The sequence below is a fragment of the Bombyx mandarina genome, chromosome A1, assembly GCF_030267445.1.
Source record: "Bombyx mandarina strain Sakado chromosome A1, ASM3026744v2".
Lineage (NCBI taxonomy): Eukaryota > Metazoa > Arthropoda > Insecta > Lepidoptera > Bombycidae > Bombyx > Bombyx mandarina.
Genome location: NC_143234.1, coordinates 10396439 through 10415026, shown reverse-complemented (window position 1 = coordinate 10415026; position 18588 = coordinate 10396439). Strand labels below are relative to the sequence as shown.

The 18588-nt window shown below is 45.5% G+C and overlaps 3 protein-coding genes across 3 annotated transcripts; all 3 read left to right on the top strand.

Annotated features, from left to right (window-relative positions):
* Positions 1–927: 927 nt before the first annotated feature.
* Positions 928–4699, top strand: LOC114249728 (uncharacterized). The gene has a single exon (XM_089739961.1). It carries the CDS (start codon positions 2976–2978, stop codon positions 4191–4193), a length of 1218 nt encoding a protein of 405 aa, XP_089596087.1. The 5' UTR covers positions 928–2975; the 3' UTR covers positions 4194–4699.
* Positions 4332–10302, top strand: LOC149499519 (uncharacterized). The gene is made up of 3 exons (XM_089739774.1): positions 4332–5145; positions 5248–7631; positions 10102–10302. Exons 1-3 carry the CDS (start codon positions 4332–4334, stop codon positions 10300–10302), a joined length of 3399 nt encoding a protein of 1132 aa, XP_089595900.1.
* Positions 10303–11539: 1237 nt separating this feature from the next.
* nAChRb2 (nicotinic acetylcholine receptor subunit beta 2) lies at positions 11540–13890 on the top strand. Its single transcript, XM_089739710.1, has one exon. It carries the CDS (start codon positions 11606–11608, stop codon positions 12764–12766), a length of 1161 nt encoding a protein of 386 aa, XP_089595836.1. The 5' UTR covers positions 11540–11605; the 3' UTR covers positions 12767–13890.
* The last annotated feature ends 4698 nt before the right edge of the window (positions 13891–18588 follow it).

The following is an 18588-nucleotide window of genomic DNA, read 5'->3' as shown; positions in this document are numbered from 1 at the left end:
CGTGGTGTCGGCTCCGGGACAGCCCGAACAGCCTCCTGGCCGCGATAGGGAGTCGCTATTGCTACCCTATACTGAGGTACTGGAATGAAGTCCATGTTGGCTCAAGACCAGCCATGTTCAATGTAAAATAAATAAAATGAACTGCTTTTTTTAAGAAAGATTTCGTATTACTAACTGTTAACGCCTACGAAATTTTACTGAGCAATATTAAATTTTTATTTATGTTCACCGACACAATTTTTACACACTTCAATTAATGGTCGTGCCAAGGTAACTTGTTCGCAACGTAAAATTTAACAAAAACCTGTATAAAGAAAATACAAGCACAAAATCGATTGTGGAAGTTTTATTAAATAAATCCAAGCATCCAACACTAACACTTCATATGGAATTTAATTCTGAAATAAAATTTTATTATTATTATTATTATGTGTATTAAACACTGCTTCGCCTGAGAAGACAGCAGGACACACTCCGGCGAGGTGGGCAACAATCGGCCGGAGCGTTAGGGACTATTGGGAGAGAAACCGGCGAACTATACGGGCATTGTCGAACAAGACTGCTTTTTGCATTTTGGCCACCACCGACTTTTTCTTGAGACCAAGCCTCTCGAGATGTTTTGAGAGGCTTTTAGGGACCAAACCGTTCACCGATACAACTACCGGGATTATTTCTGTGGATACCACTCTCCACATGTCGGTCACCTCGTGCGCCAGGTCCAGATATTTGGTCTTTTTATCTGCCTCGGCGCACACAAGGTTCTCGTCGTAGGGAATGGTGATATCCACCAGAAATCCCCGAGACTCCGTCCGGTCCATCAGCATGATATCAGGCTTATTCGCAAGAATAGTCCTGTCCGTGATGATGGGCCGGTCCCAGTAGAGCTTGGCGCGGTCGTTTTCGAGTACGGCGTCCGGCTGGTACTTATAATACGTGTTCGAAACCAATCCGTTAGTTTTTGAATTCTTACTACGGCAACACGGGTCGCGATTTGACGGTGCCGTCGCGATTTGACATCTGTCACTTTGTCTTGCTTCTCGAACGGGACGGTACCTGTATATTGACGGTCTACGCTAAAGTTGTGTATCATCGCTAATCCTTATCCATTCCTGCCCTATACCCTTCTCCCTAAGTGATACGGCGTGAGAAGACGAAGGCATCGGTTCCGGTGAGTGATTGCATGATATTTTGTTAAAATAGTACATACGGCGCCGCGAATCGCGGCACATGTTCGACGCGCACCTCGTGCTGGTTTCCGTAGCCCTAGGCTGCCACGAGGTCGCTGGGTTCGAATCGAACAATTTCTGGTAGCAGAGCGTGGTTAGATTTGTGAAATCTATAGTAATTACCACGAATTGTAAAATTTTTTACGTCTAACCTCACTTAATTTTGTTACTAGTCAGCAGAAGTAGTGTAGGCATAGGGTTCGGTTCTGTTTAAACTATCATTCTGCTGACCTAGGTCAGGTCGTTTAGTGTGTTTCTATCCACCTGGTTAAGAAAATTAGTGAGTAGTAATAGTTAGTAATAGTAAGACTGATTTATTAGCTTCCACTGCGCATAGCTGACTAATTGTACGTGAATTGGACAGCTGTGCTGGCTGAGTTTATGACCTAGCACACAGCTGCTACAGTGGTCAGCTATTTTCATACTATTACTACAGATTTATGTTAATTCTGCTCATCATAGCAGTAGATTACCACATCTATTTAAGCATAATTGTGTGTAACAATCTGAATGTTATTACAGTTTGGGTTTATAATTTATTATTAATTTGTGTATGATTGTAGCTCACTTCCTACTTATATTTTAGTATAATTGAGCTGCAACACATTTGTAATTGAATATAACTGGAGTACTTGTTGAACTTGTAGTAGTAGATTGCTGGTTGGGCCCTGTTTGGAGACTAGCTTAGTTATAGTCCAGAGGCCAACGGTGTATGAGTGTCATTTCAAAACTTATACCAGCAATTTGCTATTATATATATTTTTTGTTATTTGTTTTAATTTGTTCTAAATTTAAATTACTTGTTTGAATTTGTGGTAGTGGATTGCTGACTGTGGGCCCTGCTTGGTGACTGGCTTTGGTATAGTCCTGAGGCCATCAGTGTTTGAAAATTAATTCACAAAGTTTTATCAGCAATTTGCTATCATATAATTAATTTTTAATGTTAATTTTGTTATTTGACTTACCCGTTGAACGGTGTGAATACTTTGTGATAGTAAATTGTTGATTGGGTCCTGCTTGGTGACTAGCTTCTAGTTATAGTCTAGAGGCCAGGTGTGCTTGAGTTTAGTTTGCAACTCAAAACCTGGTATCAGCAATTTTCTATCTTATAACTTTTAATTTTGTTCTTATTTGTTGGGGTGTCCTTGGTACAGTGGTGAGGTCTAGGTTACCTAAATACTTAGGAGTAGGAATATTTTGGTGGGCTCACTCGTACACTCCTTTAAATAATTCCTTTATTTTTTTTTGTTATTTGAATTTAAATTTTTTTTTTTTTTTGTATGGTTGTAAACTGCAAGTAACATATCGGTGTCCTACATTCGCGGGAAGGTGACTAGTGAGCTCCGATGGTTCGCATCAGCTCATGCTTTGGTTGACAGAACAGATAGGGATGCGGCATTGCTCGATAGGGCGTCTCAGGTGCACGAACGGTTGGAGGTAGTGTACGATCGGTTGTCTGACCTCGTTGCTTTGGGGTCCGAAGTGGAGAAGGAGGTGATCCATGCCATCGGTCTTGACGTGGACCAGTGTCAGGAGTACGCTGATGCCATTCTGCAACGGGTGGCCGATGTTAAGAAGCAGTCGTCATCCGGTGGTAATGGAGGTTCGGGAACTTCGTCAGGCGTCATATCACGCCTCCCCTCCATCGACCTGCCGATCTTCTACGGTGATCTGAACGAGTGGGTCGGCTTTATAAATTTGTTTGACAGCCTGGTCCATGGTCGGTCGGACTTGACTGCCTCTTATAAGATGGCTCAGCTTCGGGGTGCTCTGCGAGGTGAACCTGGTGAATTGGTGGCACACTTGCCTATCACCAACGACAATTATGCGGTCGCACGCCAGATCCTGTTCGACCGATATCAAAATCAACGACGGTTGGTAGACGCTCAGCTGGCCAGGCTGTTTGCGATACCCAAACTTTCTCGGGCTTCCGATATCAGAGCCGAGGTACTGAATCCAGTTACGGTGGCCACTAAGGCCTTGGGCAATTTGGGTCTACCAGTAGACCAATGGTCATATCTGCTCTTTTATATTGTTGCAGGTAGGCTGCCGGTTGAGGTGCTCACTCGATTCGAGCAGCAGGACAACGCAGGTAGGGACGAACTGCCTACCCTGGCCAGTCTGCTGGCATTTTTAGAAGCCGAAAGTCGCCGACACGAGATTATGCCACCGCCCTCCTCCTCTGGGTCGCGTGTGCCGGCTTCCGGCCACGCCGTTTCGGTTGCTCAGAGGGGAGGAGGAGGGGATAAGAGGGGGCCGTCTCAACGACTGACTGCGCTCATGGCAGCGGTGGGAGGCCCACGGTGTGCCTTCTGTCATGAGAGCGGGCACGACGTAGCCGCCTGTCCGAGGTTCCGGTCGACGCGCATCAGGGGTAGACGCAACATCGTTGCCCAGCGGCGATGGTGCTTTTTTTGTTTTGGGTCGCACACGGCGAGCGTCTGTCCACAGCCACAATTGTGCCCTAACTGCGACGGTCGGCACCATGCCCTCCTGTGTCTGGAGTCTGCCGCCACTCCGAGGTCATCCGGACGCAGTCATCCAGCCTCGCCGACCGGTGAGCGCACCGGTCGTAGCCCTCGCCAATTCGGCGGCGTGGACCCTCGGAAAGAGGCTTCGCAGGGAGGCGCCGGGTTTGGTACTGCGGGCGGGTGCCAGCGGATGCCCACTAGCTACGCCGGGGTGGCCACGTTGTCCCCCCGTGCGGGGCCGTGTTCGCCTGCTGGATCGAGTAGCCTTGCTCACTCGTCTCCCCCTCCCTCAGAAGTACGGTTTTCCCCTCCGCTGAGGGAGCGGCCGACGCTGGAGCGACTCCCTCCAGTGTTTGGCCCGTTTGGCCATCGTACGCGGAGGTATATGAGGCGGGACGGGAAACGAGGGCCTTATGTGGGAGCGTGGGATCCGCTGGCACGCTACGACCTTCCGTCGCGCGCCGACCGGGATAGCGGGAACCCGGGCCCCCGCTAGGACATTGCCGCTCACTGCAGTGTTGCCCCAGCCCCAGAAGCTGTTTTACTTCCTACCGCTTCTGTTCGGGTGTTGGATTCGGATGGCAACACTGTGTTTGCTCGAGCTCTGTTGGATTCCGGCGCACAGGGCAGTATTATGTCGAGCAACCTTGCAGTACGGTTGGGCAATCCTATTTACAAGTCTTCTTATTCTATTCGTGGAGTGGGCAATGTTAGAATTTCGGACGTGATCGGTCACACTTCATTTATTTTCTCATCGAATCCTAACCCTCGCTTACAGTTTAGAGTCTCAGCTTTGGTGATGCCTGAGGTGATAGGTCGTCACCCTCCGGTGAAGGTAAACAGTTACATACGGTCATTGACTTCAGACTTACGGCTAGCGGACCCCAAGTTTGACACACCGGGGCCAGTAGACGTACTACTTGGGGCGGATGTACTAGGGAAGCTGCTCCTGACTGGGAAGCGCGTTCTTCATGCGGAGGGTTTGGTTGCAATGGACACAAAATTAGGTCATGTATTGTTGGGTCCTGCGTTCCGGCCGGTCGCTGCGAGGAAATCGGACAATTTTCTGGTCGGGTCTACGCTTTCGGAAGTAGTCCAACGGTTTTGGGAACTAGAAGAACCTCCTACAGCTTATCGAGTTAACCCGGATGAGGAGGAATGTGAGCTGTTTTACCAGAATAATACGGGTCGTCTCTATTCGGGCCGGTTCTTGTTAAGACTTCCTTTTCGGGCGAATCGCCCACTGCTAGGCAGTTCGAGGAAGGCAGCAGAGACTAGACTTTTGTCAATAGAGAGACGCATGAGGCGCGACGCGGTGTTCCGGCAGAAATATGTAGAGTTTATGCGGGAGTATGAATCCTTAGGTCACATGTCGGTTTCCAAGGTAGATTGGAGTGCTACGGAGCACTGTTTCCTGCCTCATCATGCGGTTTTGAAAACTCCTAACGGTAAAATTAGGGTCGTGTTTGACGGTTCGGTCACGACCTCCTCCGGCGTCTCGTTAAATTAGTGTCTCCATTCGGGTCCAAAGCTGAACCGGGACATTTCAGACATACTGACGAGCTTCCGCAGGCACCAGATCGTTTTCGTGGCAGACATCCGTATGATGTTCAGGCAAACGGTGATTCATCCGGAGGATAGGCGGTATCAACTCATTCTCTGGCGTGAAAGCTCAGATGAGCCCATAAAAAATTATGAACTGAACACGAACACTTACGGGTTGCGGTCGAGTCCATATTTGGCGGTTCGTTCTTTGCGGGAGCTGGCAGTGAGGGAACGGTTGCACTACCCTCGTGCTGCGGACATTTTGGAACGGGACCTATATGTCGATGACGTATGTACGGGCGCCGACAGTGTCGAAGAGGCCTTATCACGCAAGGATGAACTGATCCGCCTTTTGAGCAGGGGCGGGTACGAGTTGAGAAAATGGCTGTCTAACTGTCCTGAGTTGTTGACTGGTTTGCCAACGGAGTATCAACAGGATCCCCATCTTTTCGAGAATGTCGATAACCCTAACATGCTGTCGGTCCTAGGGATTCAATATCGTCCGATTCAAGACGAATTTACCTATCGGGTGGAGTTGGAAAATCCAAAGGTATGGTCTAAGCGAACGGTGCTTTCCACAATTGCTCGAACCTTTGATCCAAACGGTTGGATCGCTCCTGTCACTTTTCTCTTAAAGTGCTTCATGCAGCGACTGTGGTCTGCTAACCTGTCATGGGACGAGGGGATTGCTGGTGACCTATTGAAGGATTGGTTGAACTTTTTCTCGTCTCTTCCTGATATTAACCAGGTGTCAATACCTCGGAAGCTGGTTCCTGCGGGCAAATACAAGGCGTCTCTCCACGGGTTTTCGGATGCCTCGGAACGTGGATTCGCAGCTGCGGTATACTTGCGAACGGTTTCTTCAACTGGAAGGGTTGATATACGGTTGGTGTTAGCGAAGAGTAAGGTCGCTCCGCTTCGGACACGCATGACGATTCCGAAGCTCAAGTTGTCTGGTGCCGCTCTGTTGACTAGGTTGTTAAACCATACAGCTACTAGTTTACGGTCGGTTATTGATTTAGAAAACACTGTCTATGCTTGGACAGACAGCCAGATAGTGTTGTGCTGGTTGAAGGCTTCGGTTCATACACTTGAAGTTTTCGTGGCCAACCGTGTCTCCCAGATTCAAGGTTCTGAGGTCCCTCTAACATGGAGACACGTGTCTGGTGAGCTCAATCCGGCGGACTGCGCTTCTCGGGGATGCTTAGCATCGGAAATAGTTGATCATCAGTTATGGTGGGGTCCCCAGTGGCTCACCATGAAGGCTTCTCAGTGGCCTCCCTCTCGCATAGGAGTTCCTCCAGGTCTCGTGGCTGCACTGGCGCAGTTCGAGGATCGAGGAGTGATTCAGGGGTTGGATTTGGATCTGCTCATCAACCGTTATAGCTCCTTGGACAAGCTGGTTAAGGTTACCGCCTGGATTTTGAGGTTTATTCGGAATTGTCGTTTGTCGGTGTCTCAACGCAATATGACACCTGTTGTGTGTCCCATCGAGCGGAAGAAGGCGCTGCTGAAATTAATTGAAGTCGTGCAAGCCACCAGCTTTCATTCAGAATTGAAGGCGCTAAGGACTGAGCGCCCTAAGCTTCGTGGAGCTATCGCTCGTCTTAGCCCCTTTGTAGACGGCCAGGGGTTGATTCGAGTGGGAGGTAGATTAAGTAACTCCAATTTACCTTATTCGGCGCGCCATCCTCTTTTACTTCCCAAGAAGAGCCAGTTAGTTGACCTGTTGGTGATGGATCGCCACATCGCAAATTCGCATTCCGGTTGCAATGCGCTGTTGGCATCCCTCCAGAGGGAATTTTGGATTCTGTCGGGGCGTCGTACGGTTCGGAGTGTCCTGTTCCGGTGTTTACCCTGTTATCGGCTTAAGGCTTCTACGATGCAGCCTCAGATGGGAGATCTGCCCCCAGACAGAGTGAAGAAGATCAGGCCATTTTCTGGAGTTGGTACGGACTTCGCTGGGCCCTTCATGATCAAGGCTTCACGTTTGCGGAATGTTAGGTTAATTAAGGCTTATCTGTGCGTCTTTGTCTGTCTTTCAACCAAAGCTGTACATCTTGAAGTTGTTGCCGACCTTACAACTGAAGCCTTTATTGCGAGCTTGGATAGATTTGTGTCCCGTCGAGGTTTACCCGAATTGATACGCTCCGATAACGGAACGAATTTTGTAGGTGCGGACCGTTACTTGCGGGATGTAGTAAATTTCTTGAACAATAACCAGGTGGATATTGAAACGGCCCTCTCTCGTCGCGGTATTCGGTGGACCTTCAGTCCTCCAGGATGCCCCCACTGGGGTGGAATTTTCGAGGCAGTAGTAAAATCGGCTAAGACTCACTTGATGCGCGTGATAGGGCAAACCTCGCTCACCTTTGAGGAGTTAACCACGGTATTTTGTAAAATTGAAGCGGTACTTAATTCACGGCCGTTGTGCCCGCTCAGTTCAGACCCGAATGACTTGGAGTCGTTAACTCCAGGCCATTTCTTGATAGGACAGCCACTCAATGCGTTGCCGGAGTATCCCCTCTCGGATATCAAGCCTGGACGGTTGAGGCGATACCAGATGTTGCAGCAGATGTCCCAAGATTTTTGGAAACGTTGGTCCCTTGAGTATTTACATCTGCTCCAGCAGCGCTTTAAGTGGACGGATAGAACCAGTCCCCCTCACGTCGGTGACCTTGTGTTGGTTAAGGATGCTAACCTGCCGCCACTGCGTTGGCGTAGGTGGCGCATTGTTAATCTGTTTCCCGGTAAGGATGGGACCCCTCGGTCTGCAGAGGTTCTGGTCGGGGACTCGGTTCTCAAACGAGCGGTCACAACGTTGTCCCGGCTGCCAGTTGATTAAGGACAGGTAGGGGACCTGTCCGGGCGGGTGACTGTTCGAAACCAATCCGTTAGTTTTTGAATTCTTCCTACGGCAACACGGGTCGCGATTTGACGGTGCCGTCGCGATTTGACATCTGTCACTTTGTCTTGCTTCTCGAACGGGACGGTACCTGTATATTGACGGTCTACGCTAAAGTTGTGTATCATCGCTAATCCTTATCCATTCCTGCCCTATACCCTTCTCCCTAAGTGATACGGCGTGAGAAGACGAAGGCATCGGTTCCGGTGAGTGATTGCATGATATTTTGTTAAAATAGTACATACGACGCCGCGAATCGCGGCACATGTTCCACGCGCACCTCGTGCTGGTTTCCGTAGCCCTAGGCTGCCACGAGGTCGCTGGGTTCGAATCGAACAATACGGTAGCCTCTGTTCGATGAGGCCATACTTAAGGGCGAGCTCTTGGTGGAGGATTCTGGCTGCTTGGTAATGTCTGTGCAAGTACTCAGTGTTAGCAAGCATAGAGCAACCAGAGGTGACATGTCTGAGGGATTCACCCGGTCGGCGGCATAATCAACAAATTATAGTTATTAAATCCCCAGTCGTGATGCTTTACAGTCTACAGGACCGGGCGATCGTCACCCGGCGACAACTCGCACGATTCATACGCCTGATACTGACGATGGCACTGATACTTTTGCAGATCGTCACGTGATGCTCTGATGAAATCCATAGGCGCTTCGGGTGCGAGGGCCGTCGTTTCCACCCGGATTAAATAAACACGACCACACCCAACGCCGCACTACTACATCTACCGTCAGACTGTAGTGCCTGTGTTACCTCAACTACATTAGATCAAATATCTACTTTTTACAAATTAGAAAATGTGTGTCAAATTTCAACAAACAGTCAATATTCCATTAATGATGGTGCTTCATATAAAAATATAGGGAGGTACTGTTTCATTACACAGTTACAAAGAAAACATGAACACAGTGGAGTGTACCCGGGCGTGACGTATGCAGTGAACTGATTACTAACTTAAAAGAAAGTACTCTGTGCTGAAGGCGCGCTGTAACCTAGGTACATAGCTGCTGCCACACTCACACACTAGCCTGTCGGGGCACGTTGTAGTCTGTGGGTGTGTGGCTTCTCACAGATGACTTACAGTAAGTTACGTATGGGATGATATTATTAAAAAAACCTTTCAGAATACAATTACCTCACTTCAAATATTTGAATTAATTGAAGTATCTGAAATTAGGAGTGATTGTTGAGACGAGGAGTTCTCGTCGAGTCCACCGAGAGGCGAGCTGCTAAACGCGATAACACACCGCGGCCCTCCTCGCACCTCCTCACGGATCCTCTCCTCTAGAACACTTGACGTCATTTATAACACACTTTAAGCTCGACGAGACTCTTATTACATTCAAATTCTGTTCAAACGATTTCTTATAGCACAGTGCAGTATCACGGTCCTTAAGTATTGAAGCTACCTCGCCGCGTTGTACTCAGTCGACGAACACAAGAGCACGTTCATACGGCGCTGTACAGTACAGTACTGTACAGTACAGAGCACGGAGAGTGGGCTGTGGTGTGCGGTGCTCTAATGATCTGTGCTTTATACATACGAGTATAGTAAGAAGCCGAATAATGTCTCTTTTATTTTAAATTCAACTAATATGATATGTCATGCTGTGTACATTCTCAAAAAGCAGCTCTGTCATTTCAGGTAAATGAGCTTAATTCAGAGGAGCGGTAGAGGGTGAAGGGGACGTACTGAAATTTCCATATAAATAGGATGCGAGCTGGTCTCCGTGGAGCAACACGTTAACTGGATGTGACGCTACGCTCTCAGTAACTACTGATGTTAGATCTACCCTTGCACGCCCTCGGGAACTGCTTGCTGTGATCATTGCAGATCTGTATTATTACATAATATGGACTAAATGCACCGTACCAATTATAACACAAACATAGAAAATCACACTATTATTAACAATTGAATGATTTTAGACTGAGCGTATGTATAGCCGAAGAACCACCTGCTGCTGCTGATGATAGCTGATGAAGAGCCACTGGACCGCACCACTAACTTAAACGCCGAAAAAGAGCTGAATTATCCGCGCGAATATTACTCGGGAACGATAACCGGCAACTTAACCGGGATATCCGTTTGTGAAGCGGCACCTGCGCCGTCTAACTCGGACGGCCTTCTCGCCGCCAACTTTTAATTGGAAATGACCCGGGCCGCCCGGGCGCCCAGGGTTTTGTTTTTTGGCGGCGAACGCCTGTTATTGGTCATGTCTGGACACAGTTCAAAATTTTAAGTGGGTTCACTGGAAAATCGTAAGCATAACAAGACTCTTTTATTACACTGGCCGCTTTTCATCATGATGCTCGGAGGTGTGTGCTATGTGTGCACATCTCAGATGCGTATGTCCTTTATTGCAGCGGGACAGAAGTATAGTTGTGAGTGCTTCCAAAACAAAGCGGTAGATTTATTGGCTGATAGTTGTTGGATCCGGATTTTCAAAAAATGTACAATTTTTGTAATTTGTAAATGATCAGCGCGATACATATTTTTGCTAGAGTTCTATTATAATATTTCTATTTATTTTATTAATATAGCCATCGCTGCCGAGCTGTTCACCACAGCATGCACCCGAGGAATAAGGTTGAGGATATCAGAGTGGATCCGTTTCGTTTATTGTTCATGTTTGAGAACAATTTATTTTTTTGTTTAATAGCAGAACAAGTCCACTGTCCACCTTGCGTTAAGGAGTTACAGCCACCCGTCTTGAGACATGAGGTCGAAGCCGTCGTATGACGTGGCATTCTACCAACCGTAACGCACGTGTGCTTCGCGGTAGAAATAGGTAGGACGACGGCAGATATACCTGTGCCCCCACGACTAGCCCCACAACCAGACTCATCAATTCTATCAATTTTGATTATACGACATCATTTCTTCGTAAAATTCTTTGTAAGTAGGTACGTATATATTTCCTTGAAATAAATACTGACATAAGTTAAATAATTTTCAGAATATTTCGGGAACAGTTCTTCACCATAATAATATTATTGTTCGAGACGTTATGTTTAGTAATAACACCATCACGCGCGCCACCAGCGGCGGCCTACACGTAGATATCCTCGCCAACACCTAAACATTACCATTGTATGTACATTCATTTGTTGTAATTGCGAGGAGCACCAATCAACCATCAACAAATGTATAAATAAATAATATTTCAAACATTTATAAAAAAATATATACATATATGAAAATATAGATATACATATGTATGTAATTTACTACTTTTAGTAATTTCGCTGTGATGAGGTTTCAAATATTGAAGTCTATGTAATTATATCTCTGTCTCGCACTTTGTATTGATATATTTGTATTCACAGATACGACGGTTGTGTGTGTGTGTGTTGAGTCACGAGAGGGGCGTCGCGGGCTCGTGTTACGGACGCCGCCGCCGCCGCCGACACACTGCAGCAACGGGCGGTCTCAGTACGACCACAGCTATGATCCGGACTGTCTACATATCGAGCTTATTGGTTGTGCTCTGCAGGTGTGAGTGCGTGATCGATCATAGCTCCGACGAAAACAACTGGGAACAAAAACTGCAGAAGGACCTCAAAGCCAACTACGATATTTCGCAACCTCCCTTCGTCAATGGGACCATCGAAGTGAGGTCTATCATCATCATAGAGTCATACGACCTGGACAGTGGAGACGATCGGTTCGAGGTGACCGGTGCTCTAATCCTGAACTGGCTGGACGATCGACTGCGCTGGAACCGCTCCGAATACGCCGGCATCGCTGACACGGTGATGAGGAGCGCGATGCTGTGGCTGCCGGAGTACAGACAAATTGATGCAGTCGGCGCGGCAGACGATGACATTCCCTTCTACACTCCATGCACGATATCTGCAAGCGGCAAGGTCGAATGTAAACTTAAAGCCGTGTTCACTTCGAGATGTCGGGTCGATCTTCGAAACTGGCCATTGGACGTACAGCAATGTGATTTGAAGTTCGGAGCTTGGAACAGAGACAAAGTGTTGGTGCGATTAAAATTCGCGAATCAATTATACGTCTCAGAAGTCACGTTGGAAACTCACTGGATGTTAACAGACTGGAAGATGAAGCAGAGCAACGGGTCCGAGGTGCAGACCGTGTGGACCTACACGCTGGAGCGACAGACGAGGACGCTCGCCGCTATTCTAGTGCTCCCTGCTGTGGTCCTCCCCCTATTGTCAGCGTCGTGCTTCCTGGTGGACGTGAAGAAAACCATACGCTTGTTCTTGTGTTGTTTCAGTCACGGCTGCCACTACAGGTTCCTGTCTCAACTACAACAATATGTGCCTAAGCACGCCGAGGATCCACCCGCCCTGCTGCTGCTGTACCGCGGCTCGCTCGTTGTCTCCGTGCTGCTGATAATGCTCAGTATCGTATTGCGATGGACGGCGACTAAAGACACTGTGGTACCGCAGCGACTCAGCACTATGAATAAAGCCGTGATGTGTAGTCGATGGAAGATGCTGATCTGGCCACAGTGGCACAGTTCTTCAGAAAGCACATGCAACAAAGAATGGACACATTTAGCTAATACAATGAATAGTATTGCGTTGGGTGTGACCTTTGTTGTTTACGCTATCCTCTTTATATTGTTCCTACCTCGGTAGGCACGCAAGGCATTTCGTGTGTTTCATTTATATTCATTCACTTTGAATAAAAATGATATGACTTCGCATAATATAGTAAATAAATAAAGCATAGATATTTATTGGTGAGTGCAGAGACATCCATGATATGTGTGTCGTGGGTGGGAAAGCTTGGAGCGTTGAGGACATGATTTATTTGTCTCGTGGAATTATAACTCATTGTGCGTTTCGCTCGCAAGGTTCGTACGAGTATTAGCTCGAGGAAAAACGAGAAAATAATATTATTCGCATTACTTCTCTTGTTTCTGAGCATAACGAGAATGGTGTCTTGCAAATCCCTTTTTAACGTTTCCCTATCGTAAACATATCCTTATTAATGAAAATAATGCTCTATTTCATAATTTGTTTCTTGATTTCATGAAGTAATTGAGAACTACACATTTTCTGATTCAAAAACATAGCCTTTTTGAAATAATTAAATGATATGGTTATGTGGACACCACGTAGAAGGGCCTAGAAGGACATCCTCCAAACTCTTTCTATGGGAGCAGTGATGGCTGAGTGCATGCCTTATTCATCAAAGAAAGGGCAGCAGCGCTCTTTGATTCCCGCGTATGGCCGGTTTTTTTTTTTTTTTTTTTCCTACCTATGCTGATAGCCTTGAGAGGCTATTTCAGCGTACCCTAGCTTGTGTAGGTGAGCTCGCGGGGCTCAAACCGGAGAATTGCTAACACCGCCCTAGCAAGAGCAGTGCTTCGCAGAATCTACCACCGGATCGGAAGCGCGACCCACTGAGAAGATCCGGCGAGAAACTCAGTGGGCATATGGCCGGGCGATATTTGTTGGTTGTAGCGCGGACTGTGTGCCACGGTCGGTACTAGAACTTTACCTATTTCACTCTTTAAACCAAAACGCAGCACTGCCTCGCCGCAGGTGTAGGCACACGGGCACGAGCTGCACAATACGACCTACCACCAACAATATAAATTGTAAGGAGAATCCTTCAACCCATGAATACTTAGATGTAATACTATAATACCAGTATGTGTCTTTACCTATGAAGTTGCCCTTTTACAATACCGATAATTTGAAATGTAATTTGTGTAGGTGTGGCTGTCAATAAATTCTAAGTAAATGGTAAAGAATTTTATTTAAAGAAAATTAAATTAAATTTAGGTAATTTGCTAATTGACTAATGTTTCGTTTTCACTACGTTTGTATCTTTTTCATTAATATGATAACACGATAAGAATACGAGTAATTATGGTACATGAGCTCCGTAGCGGCAGTAACTAATTCAACACAAACGGCTCACAACATTAATGACGTGTGCTGAGTGAGCGCTATCAACAAACGCACGACTAGTTATTGATTTGAACGCTTGCGACGTCGAATTTTTGATCTAAAAAATGAACCCTGTGATCGCCCGAAAACTAAAGTAAGCAACGACGAATTAAAGGCGATAGCGGGAGCTGACGATATTCAATCTGCCGCTGAGCATCAACACAATATTGGTCCAAGTGGCAAGGTAAAAAACTTGATAAGTGGGTGCCGCACGAACTGAACCACGGCTGGCGTGACGACCGCGTTATGATGTGCCTTGCGATACTTGACAGATACACAGCCGAAGGGATTTTAAGCCGCTTTGTCACTTACTATGAAAAATGTTAGAGTTACAGTTTCATACCAAGCAGCACCGGCATTACTGCGGATGCGTGTGGTACTCGACACAATGATGGAGAGTCGTGAATCGCCGTTCACCTGTCCCCGCTACTCCTACATGACAACGCCCCTCCTCATGCGCCGCAAGAGAAGGTCACCAAGCTACAAGAGTCACCTGTCGTTGCGTCGATAGACTTATACTTTTTTCAAAGTTTGGTTCTTATAAAAATTACCACTGCATTGTCAGGGAAACATCGTTACTTCGATAAAATACTTTAACTTTCGGGATTCTAAACGCCAATTTTGTAGGTAAAGCTCTAAAAATGTTTCCCTTTATCGGAGAAGTGACTTCAGAGAGGCCATATCTGTACTACTGTAGACTAATCGTAAGAACAACAGGCGGTACGATCTAAAAATGGCAACTTAATGTATTTATCGCGTGTCAGCAAGTTTTGAACGGATTTAATTGCACGTGCGGAGCTCGCCTCTGAATTTTTCAGATTGGTCACCCGGAATAATTATGTAACGCGATTGCAAATATCCTCATATTTCAATGAAATAGCTTTTATTTCTCTAATACAACCAACATTTATGACGAGAATCTCAAGAGCAGGTCGGAACACAGTATATTATAAATGAAACTACATTAGAAATATTGATGTAATGGCCAAGGTTAATAGACTGTATGCTTTATTCTGTCAAATGCTTCTTCCAAAAATCAAAGTTGTAAAAATAAATTTTCTATTAATAAATTAATAGAACGTAAAAATTGCCAAAGAAAAATAGGAAAAATATTATATTTAGTTATGAGTGTATTCATACGATTGAAGAAAAGTTGTCGACACCACGATCCAGTAGCTAGTACGGTGGTAGTACTGCAGTGCGACGGGATGTTGGTGATTGCCACGGAATAGATAAATAAGGTTTTTATCTATTCCGTGGTGATTGCGATGGCGACAGTGACGACGATCGGGAATCGGTCGCGGGTCGCGGCCGCGCTGTTTAATATGTCGCTTGAACTTTCCCACGTACGGAATTTTTAATGGTATTTTTCTGTATTTTATTTTAGGACATGTCTCTGAGCAGCAGACTGCCTTTTTAAAAACCGTAAACGTGTTGCTCGTGCACTATTTTAATACAGTTTATTCGAAGTAGATAAAACATTCGAAATTCTGAATTCTATAGAACAAACTTAGTTGTTTCAACTTCCTCGATACTTGCGATTGATGTTTACACTGTTGGACGGATTCCCTGCTGTCAAAGGGAAAAGGGAGAAAGAAAGAAAGGGGTTTTACCCCTCTCGATATTGGGGCGTCGCCAGATATCAAGAATGGCTCGTGGTAGTCGATGCTCGATTTTGGCGTGTACGAGTACACCGATTTACCAAAAGGTAAGCTTGGCGTGAAAGCTCTTTTTGATTTGTCTTGTCCCACGGTCGTCCAGGTGCAAGTGAACGTAAAGACTACATTAAAAAGAGAGTCTAGCGAGGGAAACCAAGGAAGACCGTGAGAAACCGGGTGTCCATGTATCACACTCTCCCCTTCAAGCTGGTGACCAGTGGGTTATACCAGAAGCAATATTTCACGGCTTCTACTAAGCGGGCGTTGGAAATCCTCCGACTGAGAGCGTCCTACGGGGTTAGTTAACTGACCACTAGAGATGTGCAATGCGCTAGATGTTTGCCCTTACCCCCTTTTTTTTTTATTGCCTCGATGTGTGGACGAGCTCACAGCCCGCTTGGTGTTAAGTAGTTACTGGAACTCATAGACATCTACAACGTAAATGCGCCACACACCTTGAGATATAAGTTCTAAGGTCTCAGTATGGTTACAACGCCTGCCCCGCCCTTCAAACCGAAACGCATTACTGCTTCACGGCAGAAATAGGCGGGGCGGTGGTACCTACCCGTCCTCTGCCTCAACCAAGGTTCAAAGGCGGGCTATTGAGTAACGGGATGTGTTAGTTGATTCAACTTCACCGCACACCGCTCCAAGGATGTCAGCAGAGCTCTGGCGATTTCATCCTGTCCAAAAACGAGGGTCGATATCGCACAACAAAATGATCTTGAATAATAATTATTTGCTCAGTGTATCCATGACATCATACACAGCATGCCATCGATGTGCAGTCATAACATATTTTACATGTGTTATATTAATTTTATTTGGTGTCGCAACCGCTGCCTGGGATTTGGAATTATTTAAATAGGAATCAAAATACTCTTGTGTATTAGAAGCTTGTTGCATTCAGAAAACTGTCTGTCACAACCCTTTTCTTTTAGTTTTGCTACAGAGCATCCGCGTCAAGCGTCGGGTAGTGTCGCAGTGTCACGGCATTGTGCGTTGTCGTGATGAAAGCTTGCAGCTAATTCCGAAAAGGTAACTCATAATATGTTTTGAAATATAAAGATGGTTGTAGTTTCTGCATGCCTTCACAAGAGACGTTCCTAAATGCTTCTTTGCTATATCCGTTTTTGCTATACTTGCTATACTCGTGATACCATACATCATTGACATTACATGAAACCCATGGAATATCATCATTATGATAAATAGTTCGTGATGGAGAAGGAAGTTAAATTAGACAGATAACGCGATCCCATGAACTGACAATAATATCAAAATATTTACTATGAGGAAGTATAACTTTATATCACAATTATTATAGTTAAGTATACAAGCATTCTTCGTCGTGCTTTCGTCATGATTTACTAAAAAAACACTGAAATTCTGATATATCCTAATATTGATATTTCAAAACATAAATAAGGCCAACGTAAAGAGAGTGATCTGCCGCGCATGCCGGGTGTAATATGTAGATTAGTCGTGATTCGGAGCAATCTTTCAAAGTACAATTTAGCTTCGTCATGTAATGGAGGGCGGAGAGCACTCTCTTGTTTCTCTCTCGTCGGGACCTTCCCGAAAATTTATCATATTTTTTTTAGCAAAGTGAGGGATAACGTATCTAATGAGCAATTCTTTAAAGGTGACACTAAGAAACGCTTTTATAACTACTATGAGTTATTATTTATTGATTGGAACACCGGCATGATCACGTGACGCGATAAGACTACACCGGGGATATTACCCTACAGCTCACGACGACCTCAAGTGTATTATGTTCGGTCTGTTGAGCCCTTGAAATAATTATTTGCAAAAACTTAGTAGGTAGGTAAATTTAGTTAGGTATTTAGTTTTTTTTTTTTCTGATAAGAATATCTTAGTCCCTTTCTTCCCTTGCTGCTGCACCTTGCTTTGTGAAGTAGAATCTCGTCTTGTAAAAACCTTGCGAACTTCGCGGAGTCATTTATCTACGACTTTCTTTTATTAAAATGCAAATTTCTTTTCCTGATTCCATAATTTAACAATCAAGAACATTCTTTGGACGAATATGGAACAGTGAGAAATTCAAACCTCATTAGGAAAACGAATGTTACCACAAGTGTAAGCCAGTGTAGTTCACAAGGGCCGGCTGTGATAATAATAAGAGCTTGGAAGTGAGGTTACGTTGGGCTCATTTATAATTTGTAGTGCTATACGCTGATGCGTGCATGATAATCAACGGGAAGATATCAGTATACTCTAATGGTTCAAATGAAAGTTCAATATGTGGAAACATTTTATATTACAAGAGGGTCAAGTTCTGTAATGAAAATTTAAATGGTATAGATGTCCCTTTTTTTTATTTTTTATTGCCCTTGTAGGCAGACGAGCATACGGCCCACCTGATGGTGAGTGGTTACCGTCGCCCATGGATTTCAGCAATGCCAGGGGCAGAGCCAAGCCGCTGCCTACCGCGCGTCCTGTACCGTCGTACAGGTACCGTCGTACCTACCCGCGTCCCTGTCATAGCCACGTCATACTTTTAGAGGCAATTGACTTATATATTGTCTTAATAAATAGCTATACGAGTAACAATAAGAAAACTGTAATTGCTTTGTTTATATATATAGCCCAAGATCTGAATGTTGTTGTTGCAGCTGGGAGCAAATATCTATACAAGAGACAATATCAAATATCTTTCTCTAAGATACTCCATCTCTGATCGGTAATCGAATCTCGATTCCGGAGTGAAATCCACACCTTCGGTACTATGAATAACAAGTAAAGGGTTTCATTCGAAATGATCATAGCATGTCGCAAGATTACGATACTTACTGACATTACCACTAGCTAATATCA